This window comes from Polypterus senegalus, chromosome 12, assembly GCF_016835505.1.
Source record: "Polypterus senegalus isolate Bchr_013 chromosome 12, ASM1683550v1, whole genome shotgun sequence".
Taxonomy (NCBI): Eukaryota; Metazoa; Chordata; class Cladistia; order Polypteriformes; family Polypteridae; genus Polypterus; species Polypterus senegalus.
The window spans coordinates 84272437-84299514 of record NC_053165.1 but is presented as its reverse complement, the minus strand read 5'-3'; the positions used below and the strand labels follow the sequence as shown (position 1 = coordinate 84299514).

General features: G+C 42.4%; 1 protein-coding gene across 2 annotated transcripts in view; it reads right to left on the bottom strand.

The window, feature by feature from the left end:
• cers3a (ceramide synthase 3a) overlaps positions 1-27078 on the bottom strand; it is a 54158-nt gene that overhangs the window by 13813 nt on the left and 13267 nt on the right. The window contains exons 2-7 of one of the 2 annotated variants that reach the window (XM_039772718.1): positions 18367-18462; positions 12755-12928; positions 11291-11408; positions 7317-7435; positions 4504-4561; positions 1333-1383 (exon numbers count right to left, since the gene is read on the bottom strand). In XM_039772718.1, the coding sequence (XP_039628652.1) occupies positions 1333-1383; positions 4504-4561; positions 7317-7435; positions 11291-11408; positions 12755-12927 (519 nt within the window). In that variant the 5' untranslated portion in view covers position 12928; positions 18367-18462. The remainder of the gene's footprint in view (positions 1-1332; positions 1384-4503; positions 4562-7316; positions 7436-11290; positions 11409-12754; positions 12929-18366; positions 18463-27078) is intronic. The other variant, XM_039772719.1, reaches the window with a different exon arrangement.

Here is a 27078-nt window from a genome sequence, read left to right as displayed (position 1 = left end):
TAAAATATGCCAAAGGCAGATTGTTGTCTTGGTATGATTGTGCCAGATTTCCTTTCTCCAGATATTACAATTAAATGGGATGCCCTGTGGGACCCTCTAGCCCTCATTTCTTGGTTCTTTGTCTTAACTGGCAATTCCAACTTGGCCTGTGTGTGTGTGTATATAAATGGCTTACTTGTGTTCGATACTGCTAGTATTAAGCCAGTTTAGGAATATTACGGTACTCATCAGAATTGGACACTGTGCACAAACCAACCCTGGGTGGGGTGTATGCCCGTCACAATAACACAAGGCAAATCCACATAACCCTGACAAGTCTACAATATGCAAACAGCTTGAATATGAGATTTAAAACACAGAACCCCTTAGTCAATATGGCAGCAACACATACCAAACTGCCACTTTCCGTCCATAAAAACAAAAATAAGACCACCAAAATGTCAGGATCATAATCTTATTAAACATTATAATAATGCTCAACACCACACACGTTTCTAACAAAAAAAAAAAAATCCCCATCCTCGTGAATATTCAGAAAATGGCACAGAGCTCCCAAACAAAGGAGACCATAAAATGACCAGGGGACCAAACAGCTCCCCCAAAATGTGTAGATGTTGTTCCTGAATGTCACCAGCAAGACATTCCTCAAAGCCTCAGTGGGGTCCCATTTCTTATCCCAGTACAGAGGCTGGCTGGGGAAACCAGGGCTTCAGAGCTGGTAACCAGCAGCCTATCCAGTTGAGCTAAAGGGGGATTGCCTCTAGAAGCCATGACTTAGAGGCAAGGGATTTCCCTTTAGCTCTTTTAGGATTTTAAGCAAAAGAAGAAGAGGAGGAGGAGATATGACTGAAGCGTTTTAAAATTACTGTATGAAGGGAATTAGTGCAGTGGATCAAAGCTGTGACTTTAAAATGAGTTCCTCAAGAACACAGGGACAAGATGGAAACTCGTTAAGGGTAAATTTCACACAAACATTAGGAAGTTATTCTTTACACAGAGAACCACAGACACATGGACTATATGGGACCAAGGCGTGTGGTAGACAAAAGGACATTAGGGACCTTCAAATCTCAACTTGATGTTATTTTGGAAAAATTAAGTGGACAGGACTGGCGCGTTTTGTTGGGCCAAATGACCTGCCCTCGTCCAAATTGTTCTAACGTTTCAGTCCAAACCTTTCCGTTGCAGGACAGTAATTGGGAGAGTGGAGATAATGAAGGAAGCTGAAGCGCTTAGGGGAAAACGGCATGTCTGTTGGGCAACGTGCCATAGGCTCAAAGCTTTCATTAGGATCACACAGTTAATAAGTATGATATCAAGTGTGCTTCATACCTGAAGGGGATAATGCTTCCATACTTCATCAGTATCATAAAACCAGGGTTTCTACAAAATAAAGAAAAATATTGTTTTATTAAATGTGATTCCAGCTGGAGTCTACAGATTATCATCCAAATCACACACATACGGGTAAAATTACCTATAATAAATCTTTATGTAGAAACAAAGCCCATCAGCATTAAATCCCTTTAAACAGACTTTACTGTAGCTTTAATTAAGGATATTCCTCTTCATCTGCCATAAAACTCAATGGGTCCATTTTCAGTTAGGTCATGAGTGATAAGAACGGATCTCCCGAGGAAAACTCTCTCCGTTGCGCTTCGTCCTGCTTAATGCGTAGTGCTGGCTTAGTAGTCACAGCTGTGTCAACCGGCACAGAATTAAGAATAGAAGGCCAAATTCTCTCCAGCTAGAGGCAGCCACACTTGAGAGCAATGCATACAAGACAGCTTTAATTAGGCTCTTCCGTTTCAGGCATGAGCAGATTGCATCTTACTGGGCGTAAAAAGTTGTAGCTACCCACCAGCCTGAAAGACGTTTGTAGAAATGGCAGTGTACTGGCACAGAGAGAAGAAGGATGTGAAATGAAGTCGATCCAAAATGGACAGAGAGTCTTAGCCGATTACATTCTTTAGATATCTAATGGTTTACCTCTTCTTCATAATGTGACGTCCATCACTTTTTGTTAAACAACAATCAGACTGTTGCTTTACACAACTTTAGTGACTTTGGAATGTGCATGAGTGCCAGCCGAGGCTGGGCGTAAGAGTCAAAAAAAAAAGCCGCTTGTATGCCCATTAGCATGTGCATTGGACTCTGTTCTGTCTGTCCGGGTTGGCTTAACACTCTTGTCACTTCCGGGACCCTCTTCAACTTGTAACCATCAATAGTCATGTGCTAAGATGAGCCGGGCAAATGAGGACACACTAATTCAGAAAGGGGTTGGTGTAAAATGTGTTAGATAGATACAGATTGGGATGTTTTGATGCACTATTATATAAAATATAGATATATATAGATATATATATATATATACAGTGGTACCTCGGTATATGTCTGCTTTGGAATAAGTCCAATTTGGTATACGTCCTGTTTGGATGGGAAAAATTTAGCTTGGCATACGACTCGCGTGCCAGAACACCACGCACTACCCTTGTTTACCTCTCTCAAGACAAGCCACGACTGCCCACGAGCGTCAGTACACCAGTTGCTGGCATTCAGTGAACAACCCGCGCTATAACTCTGTGAATTTTCATGTGATTTTGTGTTTTTCGCGTAAACTTAAATTGATTGTTGAAAAGTATGAAGGTGGCATGCATATCCGGGACATAGCTGCTGCACACCATATGCAGAGAACGACGGTATCTACGATTGTGAAAAACAAAGACGTTATTAAAAAGTAAAGCGATGTTACATTTTCATTTATTTCATCCAATTGCTTTTGTATTTATGTATTTTAGTATTAAGCAGTGTTTAAATTATTTTATACAACCCCGTCAATGTATAATATGCCAATAACAATAGGATTTTTTTTTCACAGGAACGGATTAATCATTTTCCCTTTATTTCTTATGGGAAAAATTTGTTTCATATAAAGTCCTATTTGGTATAAGTCAAAGGATCTGGAATGGATTAAGGATGTATACCGAGGTACCACGGTGTGTGTGTGTATTTATAGTCAATGTATGACTTTATAGTCAATGTATGTATGTATATCTATGTATGTATGCATGTTCCAGCATCACTTCCAAACAGCTGGAGCAATTTTCATGAAACTTGGTTCACATGTTTCTCAATGGTCAAGTAAAAATGCTGTAGGGTGAAATCAATCCTAAACCACCCCCTTCTCTTGACTTTGCAGTCTTGTATGCATGTTATCATCCAGTTGACACTCAGAACGACCACCAGAGGGTGAACTGGAGCTGGCTGACAGCATTCTTTATGTTTGAGCGCCACCACCCGCCCCACTGCTTCTGAAATTAAATAGAGTTGGCCGATTCCGAGCGTCAATTGGATGATAACATACATACAAGACCGCAAGACAAGCAAATTAGTGAGTCCTCATTGTTTGTGAATTTATTTTTATTTTTATTGCTTGTGTTTTTTTTATTATATTTTTCTCAAACAATTAAAAAAAACAAAAACACTTTATTTTCCTCTTGGGTATTTCAGTTAGTAAGTAAATAATCCATAACATCACTGTGTCTCCAGTGGAGGTTAAGAGTCCAAATAAATATTTCCATAAAAATAAGTTTAAAACACAAGGGCGAACATTTTCTTTAGTAAAGCACGAGCCTGGGTGCTGCTTTCTAAAATCTGACGGTTTCCTGACTTACCCTCTTTGGAGGAGACGTCCCATCAGCAGGTGAAGGCAACCCTTTGATCCTGCTTGGGTTCCTGTTGCCAGTCTGCCGGCACATACAGGGCATCGCACCGAGCTTTACTCCCTCCGACACTCTCCCTCTATCATTCCTTGACCTACCAGCCCCGTTGTGATTACTGAGCCCACCAGTGGGTTCTTCCTTTTTCATGATATTCCAGACAGTTAATTGAAGTCACCTTAAGGTTTTGTCTCCAATGGTTTTCAGCCTCAGGATGGCTTCTTTGACTTTCATTGGCATGGCTCTTGTTGCCATTGTTCAACATGAGGACTACAGACTTTAAAGGGTAGAGGCAAGCTGAGGTCTCTTATGAAGCCATGAAACCCACCTGAGGAATCATAAACACCTGGGATGCCAATTGTCATAAACATTATGGTGACCCTGAGATTATGGAGGGACACCAAAATGTCTGAAAATCTCAGACTTCAAGCAGTCATTGCATGCAAGGGATATGCAGCAAAATCCCTAATATGACATTCTTAATAGCCCTGCCATTGCAGTGTCCCAAACATTATGGTGCCTTAATCGGGGACCAAAGTGTGACTGAAATGTATGCAAATCCCTTTAAATGAAAGATTGCAATGAGCACTTTACAAATCAGACAATTTATATGTGATTAAACTGTTGGGGTCGGGATCAAGAAAAAAGTGGTCTTTGTTCAAAAACATTAGGAAGAAGGGTGCTGTAACTGCACAATGTCAGTAAAATACACTGAATTGATAAAAATATTAACATAAAGAAACAAAGATGGAATGAACAACAGAACACACTATGGATTACTCACGTCATACAGCGCGACTATTCCTCCAACAAATGCCAAAAGGTAAAATGCAAACCTCCAGCTGCAAAAGTAAAAACACAAATGGCTATTAGAAAGTCTTGTTTTTTTATTTTTTAAATTTATGTGACCCCTCTATCATACCCTCCACACTCTTGTGACAAAAGTCCCAGTTTTTAATAATTGGTGTGCAGGCCACTGAAAGTCTAATAAGGATGAGTTCACACAGCCTGCTATTGCCCCCTAAACAGGAGCTGCTTTGCCACAAATGTACTTTAAAAACACAAGAGGAGTGTAAATGAAAGGGGTTGATAAACTGGGAAGCTTCCACTGTACATTCAGACCCCTTCACTTTTCTGACTTTTTGTCATGCGACAGCTTTGTGCTAAAATCATTTAAAATGTATTCTCCCCCATCTGCAGGCAACACTTCAGAACGGAGAAAATGACTTTTCATACTCCGAGTCTCCATTAGGTGCTTTTTGGGAAACTCTAAGGCGGCTTACATGTGTCTTTTTGCCGAGGAGTGGCCTCCACGTGACAACTCTGGTATAAAGCCCAAACTGGTGGTGTGTTGCAATGACTGTTGTCCGTGTAGAAGCTTCTCGCATCTCACACATGTTCTCTGGAGCTTGGGCAGAGTGAATATCAGGTTCTTGATCACCTCTCTTACCAAGACTCATCTCCAGAAGTGTTGTGGTTATTCAAAATTCTAAAATGGAAGAAGTTTGGAAGATCACTGTGCTCTTTTGAGCCTTCAATGCTGCAGATATGCATGTCTGTAGGCTTCCCCAGATCTGAGGCCTCATCACAATCCCGTCTCTAAGCTCTGCAGGCAGTTCCTTTGACCTCATGGCTTGGTTTTTGCTCACTTGTGGGAAACTTCAATGGACTAGTGTGCGCCTTCCCTAATTAGTCCAGTCATTTGAACTGAACACAGGTGGACTCCAAACAATGTGTTGAATGACCAGCGGTAGAATGGGAAACACCTGAGCCAAAGCAAAGTGTCAACGGGAGATTTCAGTGGTTATGCATGTACATCAAACGGGTCACTCTGCAAGTTCCTCCCAGGTATGTATGCAGTGCGGTGTAGTGGTTAAGGATTTGGACTTCAAACCCTGAGGTTGTGGGTTCAACCTTTGTGACCACAGCAAGTCACTTGCCTGTGCTCCAATTGGAAAACTAACAGAAACGTGTCACCAATTATATATCATAACTAGCTGTGCAAGCCACTGTTGTAAAAAGCCTGGGCTCCTAGAAATTATTGAAATCATCAGAAAAAAAAAATTGAAATGCCCTTGTCTGTTAGCTCCTCGGAGGTTTTCTTTCGTCAATGTGCTTGCCTCGCTTGTGTATTAGAGGCTAAGTTTGCCTTTCGTCGGCGAAGTCACTTTCTTTCAGCTACATGCAGTAGCCTTGTACTTCGTCGTTCTTCCGACTCGTTAACTTGGGACCACCTTCCTGGCTCTTTGAGCTTCATGCTGTAGCCTTCCAGGCTGGACAGACAGACACACTTCCACGCGTAGACCATATATATATACATATATAAAAATGTTGTACGCCAAATAGGTAAATGTCAATGTAGTTCCACGCTGTTCCAAGAGGGGGCACTGCCACTAACTATTTTGGCTTCCCTACACATTACAGTACCAAGAAACGACCCATTAAAGTGCAACTGACTCCACCCCTTCCGGTCCCTGAGCCATAAACGCACAATCTCGCAGAAGGGGGCACCACTTCATGACCGTGCAACCAAACAGTCGGAGCGCCTCTATTGCCTAAGTGGAATTACTCAGCCCTAATATTTAAGGAGGCTATCATTTGTTGTTGTTTTGTCGCCATCATACACCACGATTGCTGTCTTTATCATTATTTTAAGTAAACGGGGACAGCTGGCCTTGCACACCAACATTTATTTTTGTCACAACCCGACATTCACACAGACGACCACACAGTTTAGAAGAAGTTTGTATAAAAAAAAAAAAAAAAAAAATTCTAATCCTGTTTTCTCCTTGTCATTCTGGGCTATTGATTGTTTTTAGACGAAGGAAAAATGAGTTAAATTAAGGCCCAGACATAACATAAGGTGAAAAAAGGGAAAGGGTCTTAAGTAAATTTCATCTGTTGTCTCCCCCACCTCCACCCCCAATTTGCCCGCTTTTTGCCCACATTTCCCTTTTAATGTCTGAACAGAATTTGAGCATAAGCATGTTAAAGGCAGCCGTGCAGTAATCTTAAGGACTCTAATAGTTTAGGTCTAAAACGGTTCGTCGGATTAAAAGCAGCAGAAATGATTTGATTAGGCGGAATAAAGTGTTAGCATAAATATTACTTGAAAACGCTGCCCATTTAGAGGAGGCTTTCCACCTCATAAAGTGGAGTGTTGGCACACAATTTAGTGTATCATAAGACGCGACCTGTGCGGTGAGCGAACATAAAGCTGCAGCTCCCCAGCTGTGAGCACATGTTCAGCATGTAGAGAATAAAGAAACACCCTGGCTCGTCTCTGGAATTCTCTGGCTGGGCTCTGACCGGACAGCCTGCAGGTAATATGATCCGAGGCCAAACCGCCTCCAACTATAGGAAACAAGCACCCACCCAGGGGGGCAGTAATGGAGTGTTTTAATAGGTGTGGGGCCCTGTGAATGCATCAACCCTTGGGGCTGGTGTGTTACAAAACGCCAATAAGATGGAAACCGATTGGCTCTTTTAAGGTGGTCTATGGACACCAGAGACCCGGTACAAACTGAAATCCGACGTGCAATGCGGAAGAGAATATGTGGACGCCATTCAGCCGGAACGTCTCATCCGTTCAAGTACCATGCTTCCTTGAACTTCTTCAGCAGTCCTGGCCGGTCTTGGTTTCGTCTTCTTCTAAACCACCGCTCCACTTGCCTCACTGTGCAGCTGCTCTTTTTTGATAGCCCTTCAATATCCGACTGTAAAAAGAGATGAATGTTATGTTATGTTAAGCAGACCCATCCATTATACAAGTCAGATAAGTATTATCTGGCATAGCACCTTTACATAAGCACTCTAGGTGTGTAGCACAAGAATGTGCCCTGTGGGGCACTGAGCATCCTGAGAAGTGTTAAAAGAGGCAGACTGATCAGCAGTCCTTTATTTTGAAATTTACTTTCTTAACCACCTGGGCACCACGGCCACCTTAGCAGAGGCTTATAAACTTTTAGTTCAACCTAAAAGGAGCCGTCAATAAACCTACTACTTTTATTAATTTAGCAGCTGCCTTTACCCAAGACATCTTTGAAAGAAAGTTCTGATACATACAACTATGATTAGGAGGCGCTGGCAGCAGAAGCAACAGAGAACAAGCAAGCACAAGGCAGTAGAACTACTACATAAGGCACAAAGACAAAACATCAGTATCCTAAACTCTTTGGTCAGTACGACAGCAACTGTCCAGCAGAAGAGACACTAAGAAGTTCCAAAGTATTTCCCGAAAAGGTTCATCTTCCAAAATGCCTAAACATCAGGTAACTGGGTGCAGTCTGAATGGCCACAATTAGATCATTCCATAGCTATGGAACAAGAATGGAGAAGCATTGTTCAGTCTTGGCACATCTGGGAAGATCAGGGATGGTCAGTAGACAGCCGAACAGGAGCCTTCTTGAAGGGACATAAGGAGATACCAAACACTGGAGATATCGAGGAGAAGAACCACTCAGAGATATGCAGAGTTTTAAACTGGACCCTTGCGGCAACAGGAACCCAGTGAAGAAGCTACAGCAGAGGAATAGTAGGAGTGAAATGAGGAACGGAGAACACCACCCAAGCAGATTTATTCTGGAGGTGGTCAGGAGGTCTAATAGCAGTTGAAAGAAGCCCTACCGAGAAAGTGCAACAATAGTCCAGCCAAGAGAGAACCTGTGCCTGAACAAGAAACTGCATGGCATAATTACTGAGGAAGGATTGGAGATCAATGTTGACACCTATGGTTTCTAAGAGGGAAATGAGAGGAAGATCTGTGCATTATCAGCCTAGAGGTGATAAAAGGAGTCACAAGAAGAAATAACCGACTAAGGTGCTAATGTAGAGAGAAAAGTGAAGCAGAACCAACCCTGATCCTTGAGGCACTCATGTGGAGAGTTACTGTGGAGAAGAAAAGGCATTTAGAGCAAGAGGCACAAACAGATCGATCAGGTAGGTAGGACTTGAATCAGTTCAAAGCAGAACCACAGATTCAGAGTTTATTACGAGAACAGATAAGCAAGGAGTGGTTGCAGCATCGAAAGCCGATGAAAGGTCGAGAAGGACAGAGGAGAGAGAAGAAGCTCAAGATATACCATTTGTGACTGAAAGCAGTGTAGTCTTGGTAGACGGACCCTTCTAGAATCCAGATTTTGGGAGATCTACTAGATTGTAGTTAGAGAGATAAGAGTTGTGTGCATTCTAAATTCTTGGGCAGGAATTGTAGAAGGCAGGCAGGACGGTAAAAATGGCAAAGGATTTCTTGAGAATCAGGATCGCATGAGTCTTTCTGAAATCAGTAGGGAAGATACCAAAGGTTAGTGAGGCCCAAAATGGATTATCACGCTCGAGAAACTTGCAATACTGAATTCAATTGCAATTAGTTACAACATTTTTGAACCCACCTAATTTTCATGGTCACAAAGGTGCCGAGACTTAATGTATCGGGTGCTAAACTGTAACCAGTCCTGGTTAGGGAGCCGGTCTATTAGGATGATCACAAGCAACAAAAACAAAAGCCAGACCTGTACTCCACACTGGTCTGAATTCAAACGTGTAAACCTCACCACTTTAAAGGAGCTTAGCCCCAGGACTTTCACTTCCCTTAAGATTCCCCAAACTGCTACCTGCAGGCTGTGGCCTATACGGGCCTAACAAGGGCAGCTTACTTTAAAAGTGCAAAAAGCAAAGAAAGTTGTCAACTTTACAAAAGTGTGCATACAAGGCAGAAAAAACGTAAAAACTCTGGCTTGTAAAGACAATTTAAATAGGGAATTTGCTAAGAAAAAATACCAAAACAGGAAACTAAGGGAAAAAGGAGTTGCCTAAAAAACACTCTGGTGATCAAAGTCCCAATATACTATCCAAGAACAGAATCCTGTAAACACAAACAGAATAAAAAAATCCAGAAAACAGAAATAAAGTAATCCTCACTTTTAAAGTCCAAATGCAAGCCCAACACATTCTGACTGAGACTATAAAGCCAGGAGGAGGACCTATCAGCAGTGATGTCAAAGTGGCCTCGCCTCTTTGGGCTCCACCCACAAAGGACAAGACTAAATAATACATAAATACTACAGAAACAACATACAAACATGAAACACAACAATACAAAATTAACAAAAACCACCAAAAAACTACAAATAAATATATGCCAGTGGGAAAACCCGGATCTGCGCTGGCATCCCGAAGGTTGCCGGTTCGAATCCCCATCACTGCCAAAAGACATGCTACTCTGCTGGGCCCTTGAGCAAGGCCCTTAACCTTCAATTGCTCCAGGGGTGCTGTACAATGGCTGACCCTACTCTCTGACCCCAAGGGGTATACAAAAAGATGCATTTCACTGCGGGTTGTCCTGTATAACTATGTATGTGACAAATAATGGATGGATTATAAGAATTATTATTACAAAAAACCCTGACTGCAACACAACTACCACCATACTGTTACTCTTGACTTTGTGCCACGTAACATGGCATAATGTAACATTTTTTATACCCACCTAACGCTGAGCAGGATTCATGGGAGGCTGCAGCCTATCCTTAGCAAGGCAGCAGCAATCCCTGGAGAGGGTGCCAGCCCATCACAGGGTGATTCTCTCCTTAACACATGCCAATTTAGTAATGCCAATCCACATAACCTGCATGTCTTTGGACTGTGAGAAGAAACTGGAGAAGCTGGAGGAAACCCAGGCAAACACAGGGAAAACATGCAAACTCCACAGAAGGAGGACCCAGGACTTTAACTCTAATCTCCTTACTGCAAGACAGCAGTGTTACCACTGCACCACCACATGGCCCATGGCATGACATAACATAACATTCTAAAACCTGCTCAGGATTGTGGGGGACCAGACACGATCCCAGCAGCACTGTGTGTAAGGCAAGAAGCAGTCATCATTATTCCAATGTGTAACCGGCATGGAATTCGCCTTGGGAAGGCACTTTATGAAATACCCTTTGTTTATAATATTCCTGCTATACAGGCATTCATTTAAAGGGCATACATACAATCCCGAAAGGATGTGTGTAATTTTTTAAAAAATGAATCAGATACTACCTTGTGAATGTTTTCAGCTCCTAGACCAAAGCTCTTCAAAGCTGAGGCAACTTGTATACAAGGTCAAGGCTACAAACTAGGGTCTCGAAGCAAGACGTCCATCCCCGACCGTATTAAAAAGAGACCCTCTTGAAAAAGAAACTACTGAATTTTGAATGATAGTTATATCAAAAGTAATGAGCGTAGTGGAATTGCCATAAATGATTGTGTTAAGTGAACTGGCGATTCCACATTGGCCATGTGTGAGCTGTGATGAGCTGAAGGTCCAGCCATCCAAGCTCGGTTCCTGCCCTATGCTCAGTGCTGTCAGGATGACTTCTGCCTCCCTGCAAGCCCAAACTACTCATGCCTATTTCAGTTAGCCGAGGTTTTAATTAACGCGACCCCGCTAAGCCCAAATTGAGCTTAATAAATGAAAATGAAGCATGGATCGGCAAAATGAAACCATGACAAGAAGTAAGGAGCACACTCAAGTAAAGGTCTTCAGCTTTGCTAAGCAATATGGATTAAAAGGAGATTGGACGTACCTGTGAGGGCATTTTCGAGCGACTGCTGTAGTACCTCTCCAGTAAAGGATTATCGGCAGCTTTTCTTCTTACAGCATCTTTAATTCCAACTGCTTTCCCTAAGGGTGCCGCCACATACCTGAAAGAGGCATGAATGCCACCTTAAAAAGTTAAACATCTATTGAAAAATGCAGAACAGAAAACAAACACCCATCGGATGATTTAATGAAACTTGAGCTTTTTTACACACTTGAAACAGAATGGTGTTACAGACGTTGAAATCCAAAAACCGGATCCCGAGCGAGATGCCGGCTTTGTCCAAGTGGGAGTAGACTGTGTGGAGCTTGGAGATGAGAACATCCTCCATACTTGTATGCAGAGCACCTTCAATGGCCAGCATGAAATGATTTGCCAATTAAGTGAATCGGTGTGTATGTGGGATGAGAGAGCAGCAGCCATGCCACCTGGACTTCAGGAGAGTTCATCCACCTGAAACTAAGCTGGATAGTACTTGGATGGGAGACCCTGGGTTGCTGTTGGACCGCCCTTCAGGGGGGCTCTTACCCTGTGGTCTGAATGTGGATCCCAATGCCCCCAGAGCGGTTTACGGGATATTGTGCTATACAAATGGCAATGTCCTTCAGATGAGACGTAAAACTGAAGTCCGGACTCTCTGTGGTCATTAAAGATCCCTGGGCGTCCTTTGTGTAGAGCGGGGTGGATCTCAATGTTCAGGATAAATTGCCCACCACAGCCTGCTCATTCTGTCCCCCTAATCATCCAATGTCTCCAACTGGCTCTCTGTCACCACTTCACCAGCTAACAGCTCATGTGTGGTGTGTGTACTGCCGCCAAAAATGGCCGTCATGACGTCACCATCATCCTGGTGGGTGCTGCACATTAGTGGTGAGAGAATCACTGGAAAGTGCTTTGAGTAGCAGGAAAAGTGGCATATAAGTGTAAAGAATCATTAATATCCACGCAGACACAGAAATTATATTCACACTCCACACAGACCATACTTGAACTGGGGAACTGAGCCAACACATTTTGTAAAAATTAAATAAAAATGTTTAACATTAAGAGTGCAATTTGGCATTTTTATTCAGTCTGTACAGCACTTTGGTGCAGCTCTTTGCAGTTGTTAAATGCACTTTATAAATAAATCTGAATTTAACAAAGCAGTGGTTAACGTAAATAAGAGGTGGTAAGTTAAGTGGTCTTTAAACGCACTTATAATGAGAATGTCTTTCACAGCAACCACCAAGGCAAAATGTTTTAGAAAGTAATCTTTGACCTAAATGAGAGCAGGCAACGGCAACAAGAAATTTACAAAGCCTGGTCCAAGCTTCACGGCCCTAACAGAAATACCGATTTACCATAAGTCAAAGACTCAGGTTGCCACTTCAGATGCTCACACTCCACATGTTTAAGCTGCTGTAGGTGTTAAACTTAAGCATTTTTGACGGTACAAGTGTTACTTACTGTTCAAAAAAGTATCTCAATACCATAAACACTACGGCATATGGCAATGTGACGTACAGGTGGGACACCTTAGCATAGGTATGGCCTTTGTCGTCATCAAAATCCGACCAAGTCACGTTTGCTGGAAACCACAGTCTCTCCCACCAAAACCATTCTGCTAACACTTGTAGCATCCTGAAAAACACCAAAGGAAATGCCGTGAAAACAAAGACACTTCAGAATAAAAAGGGCAAAACCATAAAATACCACCTTTGTTAGAATGGCTACATCACAGTCAGCTTCATTGGACTTCATCAACAGCTTTCAGCCCACTACTTCCAAGACATCTTGAAAAGTAACTAGAGCATTCTGAGCGCCAAAGAGTAGCAAGATAAACACATTTCACGCCGAAGTGTGCTGAACTGTGCATCTTTAGGAGTGCCCCTCTGTCCCAGCACACTTTCCATCAGCTATGGAAGGAACAAAGCACACTCGGCGAAGGTGAAGGGGCGAGTGCCATCTTATACCTTTAAGCTCAACACTGGCGTCCACGCTGGATGTGCCAACGCACTTAGTGCTATTTAGCCTGGTGAGTTTTGTCAGTGCCAGCACACCTAACACCAGTCCCTTAAGTGGCCTTAATGCCAGATAGCACAAGGAGTGCCCCCCATACAGTATGCTCAGTTTTACTACCTACTCTGATCAGGGCTGGATTAACCATTAAGCAAAACAAGTATGTGCTTAGGGCATCGAGGGAAGGGGGGCACCACAAAAACTATTGCTGGATTTACCATGGACTATATGATACAAAACTGCAAATGGTGCAGCTGAACCAGGTTCCACATTAAATGAAAAAAAAAAAATGTATATAATGAGTGTGTACACACAAAAAAAAAAAACTTCAATCTACTTTAAGGTTGCAGGAAAAGGAAGCCAATTCTGGCAGCACTTGGCAAACAATGACCCTGGATTGTGGTGTCAGTCACCACAGGGCACACCCATCTCACACCGTATACATACACACACATTAATATAACAGTGATGATTGATGTTACTGACATATATTAATTTATTATTATTTATTAATCTTGGGAATACAACAAAATTAGGATCTGGTAACTGCCACACTGACCACCGAGGCTCACACAGTTGTCCTTGTCTTGGTCACGTTGGCTGTCCCATTCAGTCATCCAGAGAGAGAGTGCAGCGCAGCACTGCCTGATGTATGCTAATTATCAAACATGCATGATAATTTCAAGGCATGTACAATAATATATAACATGCCATTATTGTCCACATTATTAGATAATTTTACAAGAACAGATATTTTTACTGCCATGTGTTTTGAATTTACACACAGATTCCCCCCTTATTGCTGTACATGCATATCAATAGATAGAGCCCTGTATAAACAATTTCATTTAGAAAAAATGACATTTTACAGTTTATTATGGTTCACATTTTGAATCAGATACATATTAAGTCACCAAAATCTTAAGTGCTTAGGGTGTCTATAGGTCTTATTCTGGCCCAGACACCCACCCATTCTAGCCTCTTTCTCCGCTGCACGCCTTCCATTGTCTGAAATCGGTGAACCTCAGTAACAAATTTGCGCTTCCCGTTTATTTTGCAAGTACAGTATTTTCTCCTCTTCTTCTTTAGATGGCCCATGACTTTTTTCTATGCATTTCATCATCAGTGTTCAGATTGGCTTAATGGTACAAAGCGAGTCCACCGTAGCAATTACTTTGCAGGCTTAAGGCTTTTTGCAAAACAGAAAAACCAATATTGAAAGCAGTTAGATTCGTCAAGGGGCCTTCGACTTTATCTTGGTCTCAAAACTGTAATATCTGAACATGGGGACATTTATGAACAAGAAGAGGCCCTTCGATCCCTCCAGCTTGTTTGTTTTTTTTTTCTTCCCCATAGATAAACTGTCCCAGTGTGTCATTCATTCTGGGCCTTATCCACTACATCGATGTGACTGGGGAGTTTGTCTTCAATTCGCTACTCTTCTCTGTATCAAGATGTCGTGCTGAATGCACGTTTCCCTTTAGTCTGCACGACTGTGGCTTTGCCTAAATTAGCAAGAAAAATTCTGCAAAGCTGTTAGGATTATTTTTCTTTTTTTAAAAAAAAAGACTGAAATTCTTGCACCATCTGGTGGTTTACATAAGGAATTTCAGCCTATGAATGGGCAACATGTTTCATACTAATTTTCACTCGGCGTACAGATTATTAGGAACACCAGTACACCTGCGTATCCATGGAATTATCTAATCAGCCAATCATGTGGCACCAGCGTAATGCATAGAGGTACAGGTCAGGAGCTGCATTTAATGTCCACATGTATAAACAGTGCATACGCACAGAAAGGTTGTGTAAGAACGTTTCCACGTTCAAATCGCGATGTATACAACCTAAACTTGGCGTAAAGCCACACACATTTCCATGGTACCTCATACCCTGTCGTACGCAAGTTCTGCGCTCGGTTTTGCAGACTGGCGGCACTCGGCGTCAAAGCAATGCTACTATTCCTGTGTGGTTTATCTTTCTTCCTTAGATCCACATTCCTGACGCAGCTTTATAAATACACTGAAACTAACCACATTATGTTTATTACAGTGTACTATAATGGTCCAGGGAATAGCCATAGTATTCCAAATACCATAACTGCTTTAGCGTTGTTACTCTCACTGCACCTTCTTTTTCTTCTTTCAGCTGCTCCTGTTAAGGGTTGCCACAGCGGATCATCTTTTTCCATATTACACTCACTGCACCACTCGGAGTATTTATATCACTGTATCCGAGTGGGGAATGACAGCAGCACCTGATCGGAAAGAGAATTACCGGGATACAGCATCAAGCACACGCGGCCTCAGCCACGGCAAAACGCTTCAGAGACTTTCCCGTACGGACCTCGCAGTTCAGAAACAGTTTCATCCCAAGAACTTTAAACACAGTCAAATCAGTCCATCAAGTGCTCCTTGTAGAACTAATCACCTCACTGTAAGCTTGCACTACAGTTATAATATTGTACAACCTACGCCACTTTATAAAGCGCGTATTTACATATGATGACGATATCATTTTTAAGATGAAATGCAGCAAAATATGTTGATTATATTATACAGATAAAATTTTTACTTCATTTAAATAATCTGTATTGTTAATAATTAAACATGTGAGGACACGGTGCCACAGCGCTAGCTAGTTCACGGATTGATCCTACCTCGTACTGCATTCTTGCTGGGCTGGCGTGACACTGGAAGGATAGATGGATAGAATAATTTAACACTTATTACGAAGATATTTCAATGTTCCTTAAAAGTTTTGAAGAACCGCCGTAAGCTTACAGATGGCTTAACATCTATTACAGAGCTGATTGTGTGGCGATTGGGTATTTGGAGAAAGAAAAGTAAGGACAGGAATTGGAGGATAGTGCATTTGAAAGAGACAGTACTGCTGCAATAATTTCATCGAAGGTCACGCACAATCACTACGCCACCGTGTCCCCATGTTTAATAACATGCTTTAACTCCTATCATCACGAAGAAGATATCACGTATACGTGTCAGTATTTTAATTATTCTGAGAGCTGTAATATTACGAATTTAATGGATTCGGTGTCCTGTCGGAGAAAGAGAAAGCGCAGAAGCACATAGTGATTCACACACATAGAACACATAGAAGATCAAATACAAAACAAAGCATTTAATGTGCTACTTAAGTTATGATGGGATTTGAGAAACTAGTAAATGAAACGATTTTAAGATGAAGTTTATGATGTTCTATTTCAATGACAAAATAAACTACGTGATTAAAGTTGAAATTTCGAGATTAAAGTTGAAATTTCATGCTTTTTTCCCCCACTGTGTGCTTATTTTTTTTTCTCTGCACCCTAATAAGCTTTCACATGACACTCAGACGGTGGGCTACGACTCGCCTTTTCACTGCAACTTTGATATCTGACAACTTCTTTTTTATTTCAGGCACTGTGCGACTTTGTGAACTTGAGCTTTCGAGTTTCTCTGAAATTCTGTCACTCGATCAACTTCCTTTTGTTGTTTATACCACTGTTTAAATCAACAAATAGTATGTTTTTCCTTTACCTCCACTTAGTATTCACTGAAATTCTTATTTTCCCTGTGCTTTTCCCATTGTCTTTTTACAGACGGCTGAGCTTAAGGGCTATTTATATTGATTTGCATATTCAAAGAGGCGTAATTCTGGGGAGGAGCTGGGGGCGGGACAGCAGATGCGTGCACGAGCGTTACTTTTCACACTGATCGGGATTTATGTAGCGGAAGAACGTGGACGTGGATTCCTGCATCTGGATTTTTCTGTGCATACGCACATTTCTGCTTTTGTGCTTACGCCATGTTATAGTGCGAGTTCTACGCGCGCCGTTATACATGAGGCCCGGGGATGGGAAATGAATGTGATCTCAGTGATTTGAACTATGGCGTGATTGTTGGTACCTGACCGGCTGCTTTGGGTATTTCTGTAATCAATTTTCACACACAGCAGTCTGTAGAGTTTGTTCAAAATGGTGCAAAAAACATCCAGTGAGTGGCACATCTGTGGTCAGAAACACCTTGTTGATGAGAGAGGTCAGAGGAGAATGGCCAGACTAGTTCAAGCTGATGGAAAGGTTACAGTAACTCAGACGACCACTCCAATGAAAAGCATCTTGGAATGAACAACATGTCTCACCTTTAGGAGGGTGGGCTACAACACCAGAGGACCATGCTGGGTTCCACTCTGGTCAGCCAAATACAGAGAGCGGAGGCTGCAGATGGCACAGGCCCACCAAAACCGGACAACTGAAGAATATGTGTTCCCCCCTCCCCAAAAATAGTGTGTGGTGGCACACAGATGGTAGGGACAGAATTTGGTGCCAACAGCATGAACCCATGCAGCCAATGGTGTGGGGATGGTTTTCTTGGCACAATTTGGCTGCATCAATATCAATTAATCATCACTTGAATGTGATGGTCTATCTGAGTATTGTTGCTGACCATGCGAGTCCCTTCATGGCCACAATTGGCCCATCCTCTAATCGCTGCTACCAGCGTGATAATGCACCATGACACAAAGCAAACTGTGTGCCCCATTAAGGGTTGGTTGGCTTCATCTATGAGCCCGACCCCACCAGGACAGGCTCCAGGTACCCCATGTCCTTAATTAATTAAAGCAGGTTTGTGAAGGTTATGTTGCTTTGCTAAGGCACAACACATTGCAGGAAGTTTGAATTCATGCTTCACTGAGTGCCTCAAAATTCTAAACTACAAAAAACAGAAATAAAAATTGCAATTAGGCTCTGCTTTCTTCTCACCTATTACACTGTTTAAGTGTCTGGTGGTCATTAGCAAGCTACTCATAGTGAGTGGAATGATGAAAGGTGCTAACTGCTCTAAATTACCCGCATTGAATTATCTGTGCTAAAGAGTCTTCTCAGTAGAGTATGCTAAAGCGAGCAGGGCGGAGAAGGACTCCTCCACAACTAAAGTGTACGCAGAACCACATTACCAATAGTGGAGATTTGGAAATGTGCTGCTACAGTATCTCTCAGCAGGAGGACGTGCAACCATCCACCTTACTGAGCTAACAAAACCGAGGTGTCCACATACCTCACTGATGATTATAGCTGGTCGGGAAAGACCTTCTGTCTTCTGGTTTTCAGCTCAAATCTGAATCTGGACACTCGGCTAGCAATGGGATTGATCCTAGAGGTCGAGTAACAAAAAATACACAATAATAAATAACAGTGAAGTCACTTAGATATATATAATAGATAGATATAGATAGATAGATATAATATATAATAATATATATATTATACACACACAATCTATATATCAATAATGTGTATGTATATTATATTTTTATTATATTATATTGTACACACCTACATATCTCTCTATTATAATAAAAAAATACTGGAACAAGATGCGACTTTTTCAGAGACATACTTTCATGTCCTGCGAGACGAGACTTTGTGCCAAGAGATTTAACCACACCCGAGGCCGGAAATAAAAGACAAAGATTAGACGACAAAGTAGAACGTTGTAAAGAATTCAAAAACGTTGGTGCGATACACATGTCGAGCAGGTTATTTATAGACAGACAGACAGACACACACACTTATTCATACACACACACACTTATTGATACACATACACACTTATTGATACACATACACACACACACAAATCATTTAAATTCATTTTTCCCATTTTAAGCAATAGCAACACTATAAACTGTCAATTTGAAAACAGAATTTTAGAAAAGTCTACAATTTTTATATAAAATTTAGGAATATACTGTATATGCTTTATATCAGCCTGGATACAACCTAAAATGTGTCTCTATTCACAGAAGTATGCGAACATTGCCCCAAACTACAATGCATTAACACATACTTTATATAATACATTCACATACATACAGTACATACATGTTCATATGTTTAAACTGGTACGTGTGCATATGCAAGGTTTCAAGAACTGGAAATAGAACCGAACAAGTGAAAACAGCAGTAAGGAGTGAGCCAGATAAATCATTTATGTTTTCCACTTAATAAAATGACGCATTTTAACGCGTTCTTGGTTATCATGGAGCCAGAGGGCTCGCCACATGTTCCGAGAGAAAAAAACAATAGGGAGCTGGCAAGAGGCGGCACAATCTTCAGGCCAAGAGGTGGTGGCACACATGGTTTCTATTCCGCAAAGAAGAGGATTAAGATGTCCAGATGCTTCAGATTGTGTTTTTCCTTTCTCCTCAGGAAGGAACTGGAAGCGCAAAGTCCAAAACAATCATCAGAGGGGCTAACAGGAGTTTATGAAGTTTAACCCCACACAAGAACAGGAAGTTGACCCATGGTGGGCCACCTCTGCAGGTTATGTCCAAAAAAAACCAGAACTATAAAAACCAAAGAAGCAAGAAGAGGGGTGTTTCACTGTCAGACACAATAAGACACAGGCAGGAAGTCAGCCCAAGGGTCTCCCAACATGCTCTGAGAGTGAAGGAAAAAAAAATGAAGATTGAAAGGACTGAACTAGAGTTGTGTTCCAAAAGATTTTGATTTCCAAGGTACAAAATGAATGCATAAAGCATATACTATAAATAAGAATATACCGTACCTCCACTATACATAGTCGTGAGTGAAAACTAAGCAATGGAACTTCAAAGCAGAAACACAGAAGCAAAGGTGCACCCAACTAACACCTGGCCATTATTATATCTACACCTCAGCTCCTTCCCATTGTTGAATGCAGTTACATATTCATATTCGAGTTCAGCTTCACTATCATGAGAACTCAGTGCAATGAAATTGTTACTTGTACGTCTTCTCAGTCAATAGTAACACAACACTAACAAAAACAACACAAACACACACAAAGTGTGCATAGTGTACAATATCTTATATTTTGGCTGCATATATCTACTATATATTAAAACACTAAGGTCTATGTGTCCAGTCTCTCCTTTGATCAGATTGGTTAATGTCAGATAGATAGAAAGATAATGAAAGGCACTATATAATGTAACAGCTTATTGGATAGTGGATATAACTGATTGGATAGTGGTAAGATAACAAAGGCATAGTATTAGATAGACAGATAAGACAATATATAAAAGATACAACATATAACTTACTTTCACTATTTAAGATAGACAGACTAATAAATAAAAAAATATGGCTTTAGCTCCACGAGTGTGTGTGCTCACGCAGCTGCGGGAGGTTGGTGAGTTAATTGGGGCGAGACACACCTGAACAGGAGGGCGCGGACTGTCTCAATTGCTTCAAAGGTCTTCTGCAGTGTGCGATTGAGGCACTGCACCCACGGGGGCATATAAAGGGGAAATGGCACAAAAAAGAAGAACGAGAAAGAAAAGAGAGAACAGAGCCATGAGAACAGCATCGTTGTGGAAGAGGCAGGACAAGCCAGCCAGCTAGCCAGTGCAGTGGAGGGCAGCACAGGCATGAGCCCCACGAAGGAATGGTGCTCTAGTGGTCGATCTGCCCTCTAAATATTGTTGAGGAGTGGGTGCTATCCAGAGTCTTACCCTAAGGATCCGAGCTAAGCCAGGGGAGAGAGAAGTAAGACGGGAGGACAACCGACCAAGAGAGGTCTGGCCAACACCACTTGAGGCAGCTAAGACGGGGGTCAGAAGGTGAGGGCCACAGCTGCTAGCTAGCATCTCCATCAGTGATGGGTGAACTGGGAAGACGAAGAAGGTGTTGCGATGGGCTCGTCTGCTAGAGTATGAAGGTCCCAGTGACTGCTACTTCATTCTCATTTTTCTCATTTTAATTCTGATTTTTAATCTCACGGATTGTCACCTGTTTTTAAGGATTATTTATTTACTGAAGAGCACACTACACTTTATGGACACCGTTTTCTGCTGGCTTTAATAAAAGCACTAAGGCAATTTTATACTTACCTCTTTGCTATGTTTATGCGTGGTGTTCTCCTCTGCTGGCCCATCCCTTGGGTACGTCATCAGCGGTAGCGGGTTCAAGTGGCTCCCCGGAAGGACCCAGTAGTGTGGGGCCGACCCACATTGTCCCAGTCAGTTTAGCTTTGCTGAGACAATGAAAGAGGAAGTGCGAGACACACGTGAAGGAGTAAAGCAGTATGAAGCATATGTAGAGAGTCACCTTCAAAGACAGCAAGTATAAAACCAGACAGGAGGCGAGAAAGTAATGACAGAGTTTGAGAAGCAGGCTTTATAGGAATGCACTCAGGATAGGGAGCACCAGTGAAGAGACGTTTACACACACACACACACACACACACACACACACACACAAATACAGAGGGTACAAGTAGAGCAAGAGAGAGCAAATATTTTTTAATTATTCCCTTACCCATTTTCGACAGGTACCGTGGCGAATACTTTATATTACCATACTGCTCTGACCAGGTAACAACCAAGGGGAAAGGTAACCAGGGTTACGCAGTCAATAATTTTGTTCCCCTCTTTGCTTTTAGAGCAGAGGAGAAAACCCCCCCTGATGCAACCACTACCAACCACAGACATCACTTCTACCCAAATCTCAGAAATCCTGCCACTTCCAGGCCAGCTACTATTTAATTGGACCAGCCATTGGAAATCAGCAGATTCACAAAGGTCCTTCCTCCTCTGAAGAAGGCTCATTAATGAATGCTACTTATAGGGAAACTTCCAGAAAGAGTAAATCCAAACTAGTCGTTGTAAAAGACTAGACATGCCAGTGGCCACTAGGGGGACATAAGCTTCCATAAATATACTGGGGACCCTTGGATAGCAACAGGCAGAAGCAGCAGTATATGAGAGAAAAAAAAAAAGCCTGGTGGCCTGGGTGAAGACATGAAAAGTTCTTGGAGGACGATACGAGGTCTGGAAGCCCAGTATGCATCGAGGATACCAGGCATTCCATTTAGAAAGAGAGGCAAAGGTGGGCAAGGCAGAGGCCAAAAGGACTAGTAGCTGACGGGCAGCATGACAGGGTCACTAGGTGAAGAAGTTAGGGCCAAGATGTCTAAACAAGGAAAAGCTTGGGCATAACGGACAGGAAGCCAGTGCTTACTAACCTACTTTAAGGAACAGCACACAAACCTATTACCCACAGGTGAAGGACATTGTTGATCTTGGTTAACGGACAGCTTGAAGGTTGAGGGGTTCAACGGCAATAGTAAAAGGTCTTGGGTACCCATGGTAGAAGATATTAGGATTTTCCGCAACACTAGAGGCAGTTCCAGATTTTAAAGCCAATTCAAGGCAAAATAATCGAGTCTGGAGAAGAGTGGAGCGAAAGACCAACAGACAGTACAAAATGGTCAGGGATGTATAAAATATTGAGAGGCAGATAGAGAAATGAGAGGTGAGGAAGAAAATACTTTGCTGGCATTTACAAAATGGACAACCAGGTGAGCCCATCCACATGGTAGACAGGGATTTAAAGCCCATATATGCAGGCCTAAGGAGCAGCAGATTTTCATTTTCACACCTTCACCGTATGCCATACTGTGTGTTCTGACTCACGTCCAGTTCTCCCTCTCCTCATCTTTATGAACAAAACACTGAAACGAAGCAATCTCTGTGGCTCAACAACGTGGAAGTGAAACACCTCGGCAACAGAGGGCAAGGCTTGAAGTTTTCAGTAAAAAATTGTCTATTCTGGAGGTATCTGCTCAAGACAATGATTAATAAGACCCATAGGTCAGCGATACAGCTAAAATTTGGTATTGCCAGCATCTTCTTACAAAAGCCAGTGGGGCAGCCAACACAAGGCAGGTCCACGTTCTCTTTATTGGGTAATACTCAAGAGTTAGCCGTCGTCTCTCCAAGTTCACAAATATCGTAAAATTGCTAGGGAGTCTTTGGGTTGTTTTTGTCCCGAAGACCACCTATATAATAATACACTAAGGGGTGTGTGTGTGTCCAGTCCCTGTGAGAAATATGATTGGTCAGTTTGGCTTTGTTGATGTAATCAAAAGAGGAAGTGTGAGTGTGGGACACGAGGAGGAGTACAGTAAATCTGTAAGAGACACACTGAGAGTCAACCTCAAAGACGAGAAGTATGAAAGCAGGCAGGAGGCGAGCAAAGCGCCTTGAAATGACAGAGCCTGGCAGGCAGAGTATATGGGAACACGTCGATCAAGAGAGGTTGAAGACACACGAGGAGATGCGCTGAAGATTAATAAACGGCAAGAGATACCAAAGGTTTTCAAATTGAATCGATTGCCTAGAACATAACTAGGACAGAAATATGTAGAGAGCATCTTGTTAGAAGTTTATTAATTGAAATTCACAGGCATTGAATGAAGAATCCATTCCGCTAATAACTCCAGAACTTAGTCTCCACACCTCCGCTCCATTTCCCTTTTGATCTCCACGAAACAGAAGGAATCTGACAACTCAGCGATAAGCTTTTTGTGGCCATCTGTCAGCACACTTCTCCTTTCAGATCGCATTATTTGCTCACCCAATTGCCAAAGGTCCTGGGGTGCTTTAGAAATGTCTTTTAGGTGGGTCATAATCTACCAACAATAGTGGGAGAGATCAACAGTCAATTTACATAAGCTGGGGGGTTCAGGGCGTATAAAGGCGTGGATTTAGAAAAAGACAAAACTCAACTTGCCTGAACAAAACCGGTCTGACGCCAGACAGTAACACCTCAACAGCAGACTGAATGCTTCAGTCTCACAAACAAACTAATTCTGCTTTCTTTTATGTCAAACAGCCATCAGGAGAGGAGCAATTGACAAACACACACAAAAGCAGAACAAAGCAACTTCCACGGGGGGAAAAAATAAATTAAAAAAAAAAATGGAGGCTTAGTTTGGTTTGTTAAAAAGACCAAGGGAAGCAAGAAGGTGTTGAGTAAGATGGGCTCACTCTGGGAAACTGTGTATGACAGAACCGTCAGGGTCATTTTAAAGCTGATGGGGACTATGGTGTGGTGGAGCGATACTGTATGTTGCATAGAAGTTGATAACTAGTGGCTGGCAGGGTGACAGCATCGCATTGTCACCAGGTGAAGACATTGGTGCCAGGATGTCTAATTCTAGGGCAAGCTTCAGCATGATTAATTGGATTCCACCACTCACTTGCCTACTTTACAGGAAGATACACAAGACCATGACTCACAGGGTCACTAGATGAAGAAGTTGGGCCAAGATGTCTAAACAAGGAAAAGCTTGGGCATGACCGACAAGAAGCCATCTCTCACTTGCCTAATTTAAGGAACAGCACACAAGCCTACGACCTACAGGAGGAGGACACTGTTGATCTTCATTGTTAATGGACAGCCGAAGGACTGCCTGAAGGTTGAGGGGTTCAAGGGCTGCAGTAAAATGTTTCGGGCACCCATGGTAGCATAACTAAGATATTGTCCCTAACACTAGATGCTTTATTTCTTTGTAGAATTGCCGTTTTACTTGTTTTACGGTTTAAAGAGCAAGGAAAGTGGACAAACCAAATTGATTCCTCTACTTCCAGAACTTTAGGAATGTTGGTTTTTAGGCCTGAATTGCTGGCCACCCATTTACCAGATTATTGTGATTTATAAAGGGTAAGCTGCATACTATTTCAAAGGCCGAATCTTACCTCAGTGTGGAGGAGGAGTGAACGACTAAGAAGAGGATTGACCGTTGGGACTATACCATCAGTGGTGAAGAGTAACCGAAATACCACGTAGGGCACTACACGGAGGTGGACAGGCTCAACAGGAACCCTGAAAATATTGGACAAGATTGGCGGACTTGGGCAGCAGCAGGTCTTGGGTCTAGCTGGGTGTAGGACTACCTTCAGGTGGCAAAGGCCAACTGCAGTTAACAGCAGGGTTAGTGCCCTGTCTAACTTGGAAATGACTTGCTAACCGCAAGGTCGAAACAGTTGGACACCTGCCCAAGGGAGCCCAAGGGAGCGTAAAATTGCCACCAACCCTCCCATACAAGGATGGCATTGAACAACAACAACAAAGCAGCGTGAAAACATGTGCAAGACACATTTTTTTTGTAGCATGAGCATTTTTTCATACTCCTATCCACACAAAGTTTTTATAAATAAGGCCCCAGGCCACCAACAATAGACTCCAGCTCCTTGCGGGGAATCCCAGATGTTTCCAGGCCAGGCCAATAGAAAATAATATCTTATATTCAGAGGGGACATGCATTGTGTAAATTGTTGCTTTCACCCCAAACCCTTCGGACATCCAAGACGAAGGACTTGACCTCCAATACTCACACAAAGACATAAAAACGGTTTAGCCGTGTAAACAATCACTAGGCTAAGGTACATTTATCCAAGATGCAGGTCAGAGGTGGGTATGTTTTGTTATGAAAACCTTCAGGCATTGAAACGGGATCCGACAAAGTAACATACCGGATTTCAAGGTTAATCAGCAGGACACTCTGGTTACAACTGGTTGGGCCGCATTGCTGTTGGCTGCTCTTTCCAGTTACCGTGTGTGAGTGTGTGTGTGTGAGAGAGAGAGAGAGACAGAGAGAGAGAGAGACCACTTAACATCTCTGCACTTCCTGAACCTGTTGAACCCATTAGGAATGCTAGGCCTCAAGAACATCTGTGCTGAAGTGTTGTGGGGCTTTGTCTCTTAGGTATGGTGAGATACCAACTAAGTTGCTGAAGTACGATGCAGAAAAACAAAGAAAAAAAAATCAACAGAACTCATTTGAGTTCAGGAGGTCCCTGCATGAATTGAATGCAGAATTTACCAAAATACCTAATCATTCAGCTCCACTGAGCTTTGAAACTCCATTAATCAAAGTAGAACTCTAAAGATACTTGGACTCAGCTTGAGGAAAACTCCTGAAACGCACCTTGACAGCTGTCTGTTCTGCCAAGTTAAGCACACAGTTCTGGTCTGTCATTGTTTTCTGTTACACATTGACCAATCCATTGTCTGAAGCTACTTGGTCCAAATCGGAGATCCTTCTGGACACAAGAGTATTTATGGGGCTCTGGGTAGGGTACACACTCTTCCTTCTGTCCTCACTTACTCCAGTCCAGTTTAGAGTTGGCCTTCACCCTACCCTCCCTGTCTTTAGAGGCAAAGTAACCATGCAATCTCCATACAGACAGTAATCACAGTGGCATCATAGTATTTAATACGATAAAACAGATCATTCACAAAGCTAATTAAATTAAGCACCAACCTCTACATCATCAAAGTGTGAGGCCAAGCCACCCCAATCCACTGTAAGGTCTGCTAATGTGGCACTGGTGTGGTATCACAAATTGACCGAACCTGCATGTCTCTGAAATGTGTGTGGTGGTGGGGGGGGGAAATAACCCCACACAGAGATCATATTAACAGCCAGACAAGGAACTTGACAAATGGGACAATGCGGCAACTATGCCAATGCCAAGCTGTTCTCCAGCCCAAAAGAAAAGTCAAAGATATTGGGAACCTTGGAACCATAGAATGCCGTCATCAGATTAGGCAGTCCTTTATGGAGTCTGCTGCAAAACGCCCAGAACGTGGTGGGCAGCTAATTAACCAAGGTCTCCAGGACTGTCTGACACTGTCCTTAACTTTCCCTCTATCTCAAAGGTTCATCTTCCTCCTGGGATACTGATGACCGGAGTATTTATTTTCCTCACCTTTGTTGTCCACTGATCAGAGTATACAATTAAATACAGGCAGATATATCTCTTTTTTTTTTTACCTCAACTCATTTTCTAGAACTGCTTTTTCTGGTGAGGGTTGCAGCAGTCCAAGCAGGCCAGCCTAGACTTCCATGTCCACAGCAGCTACAGATTCCAGGTCTTACTGGGGAATGTCTGGGAATTCCCAAGCCGGCTGACAAACAAAACCCCTCCAAAGTGTC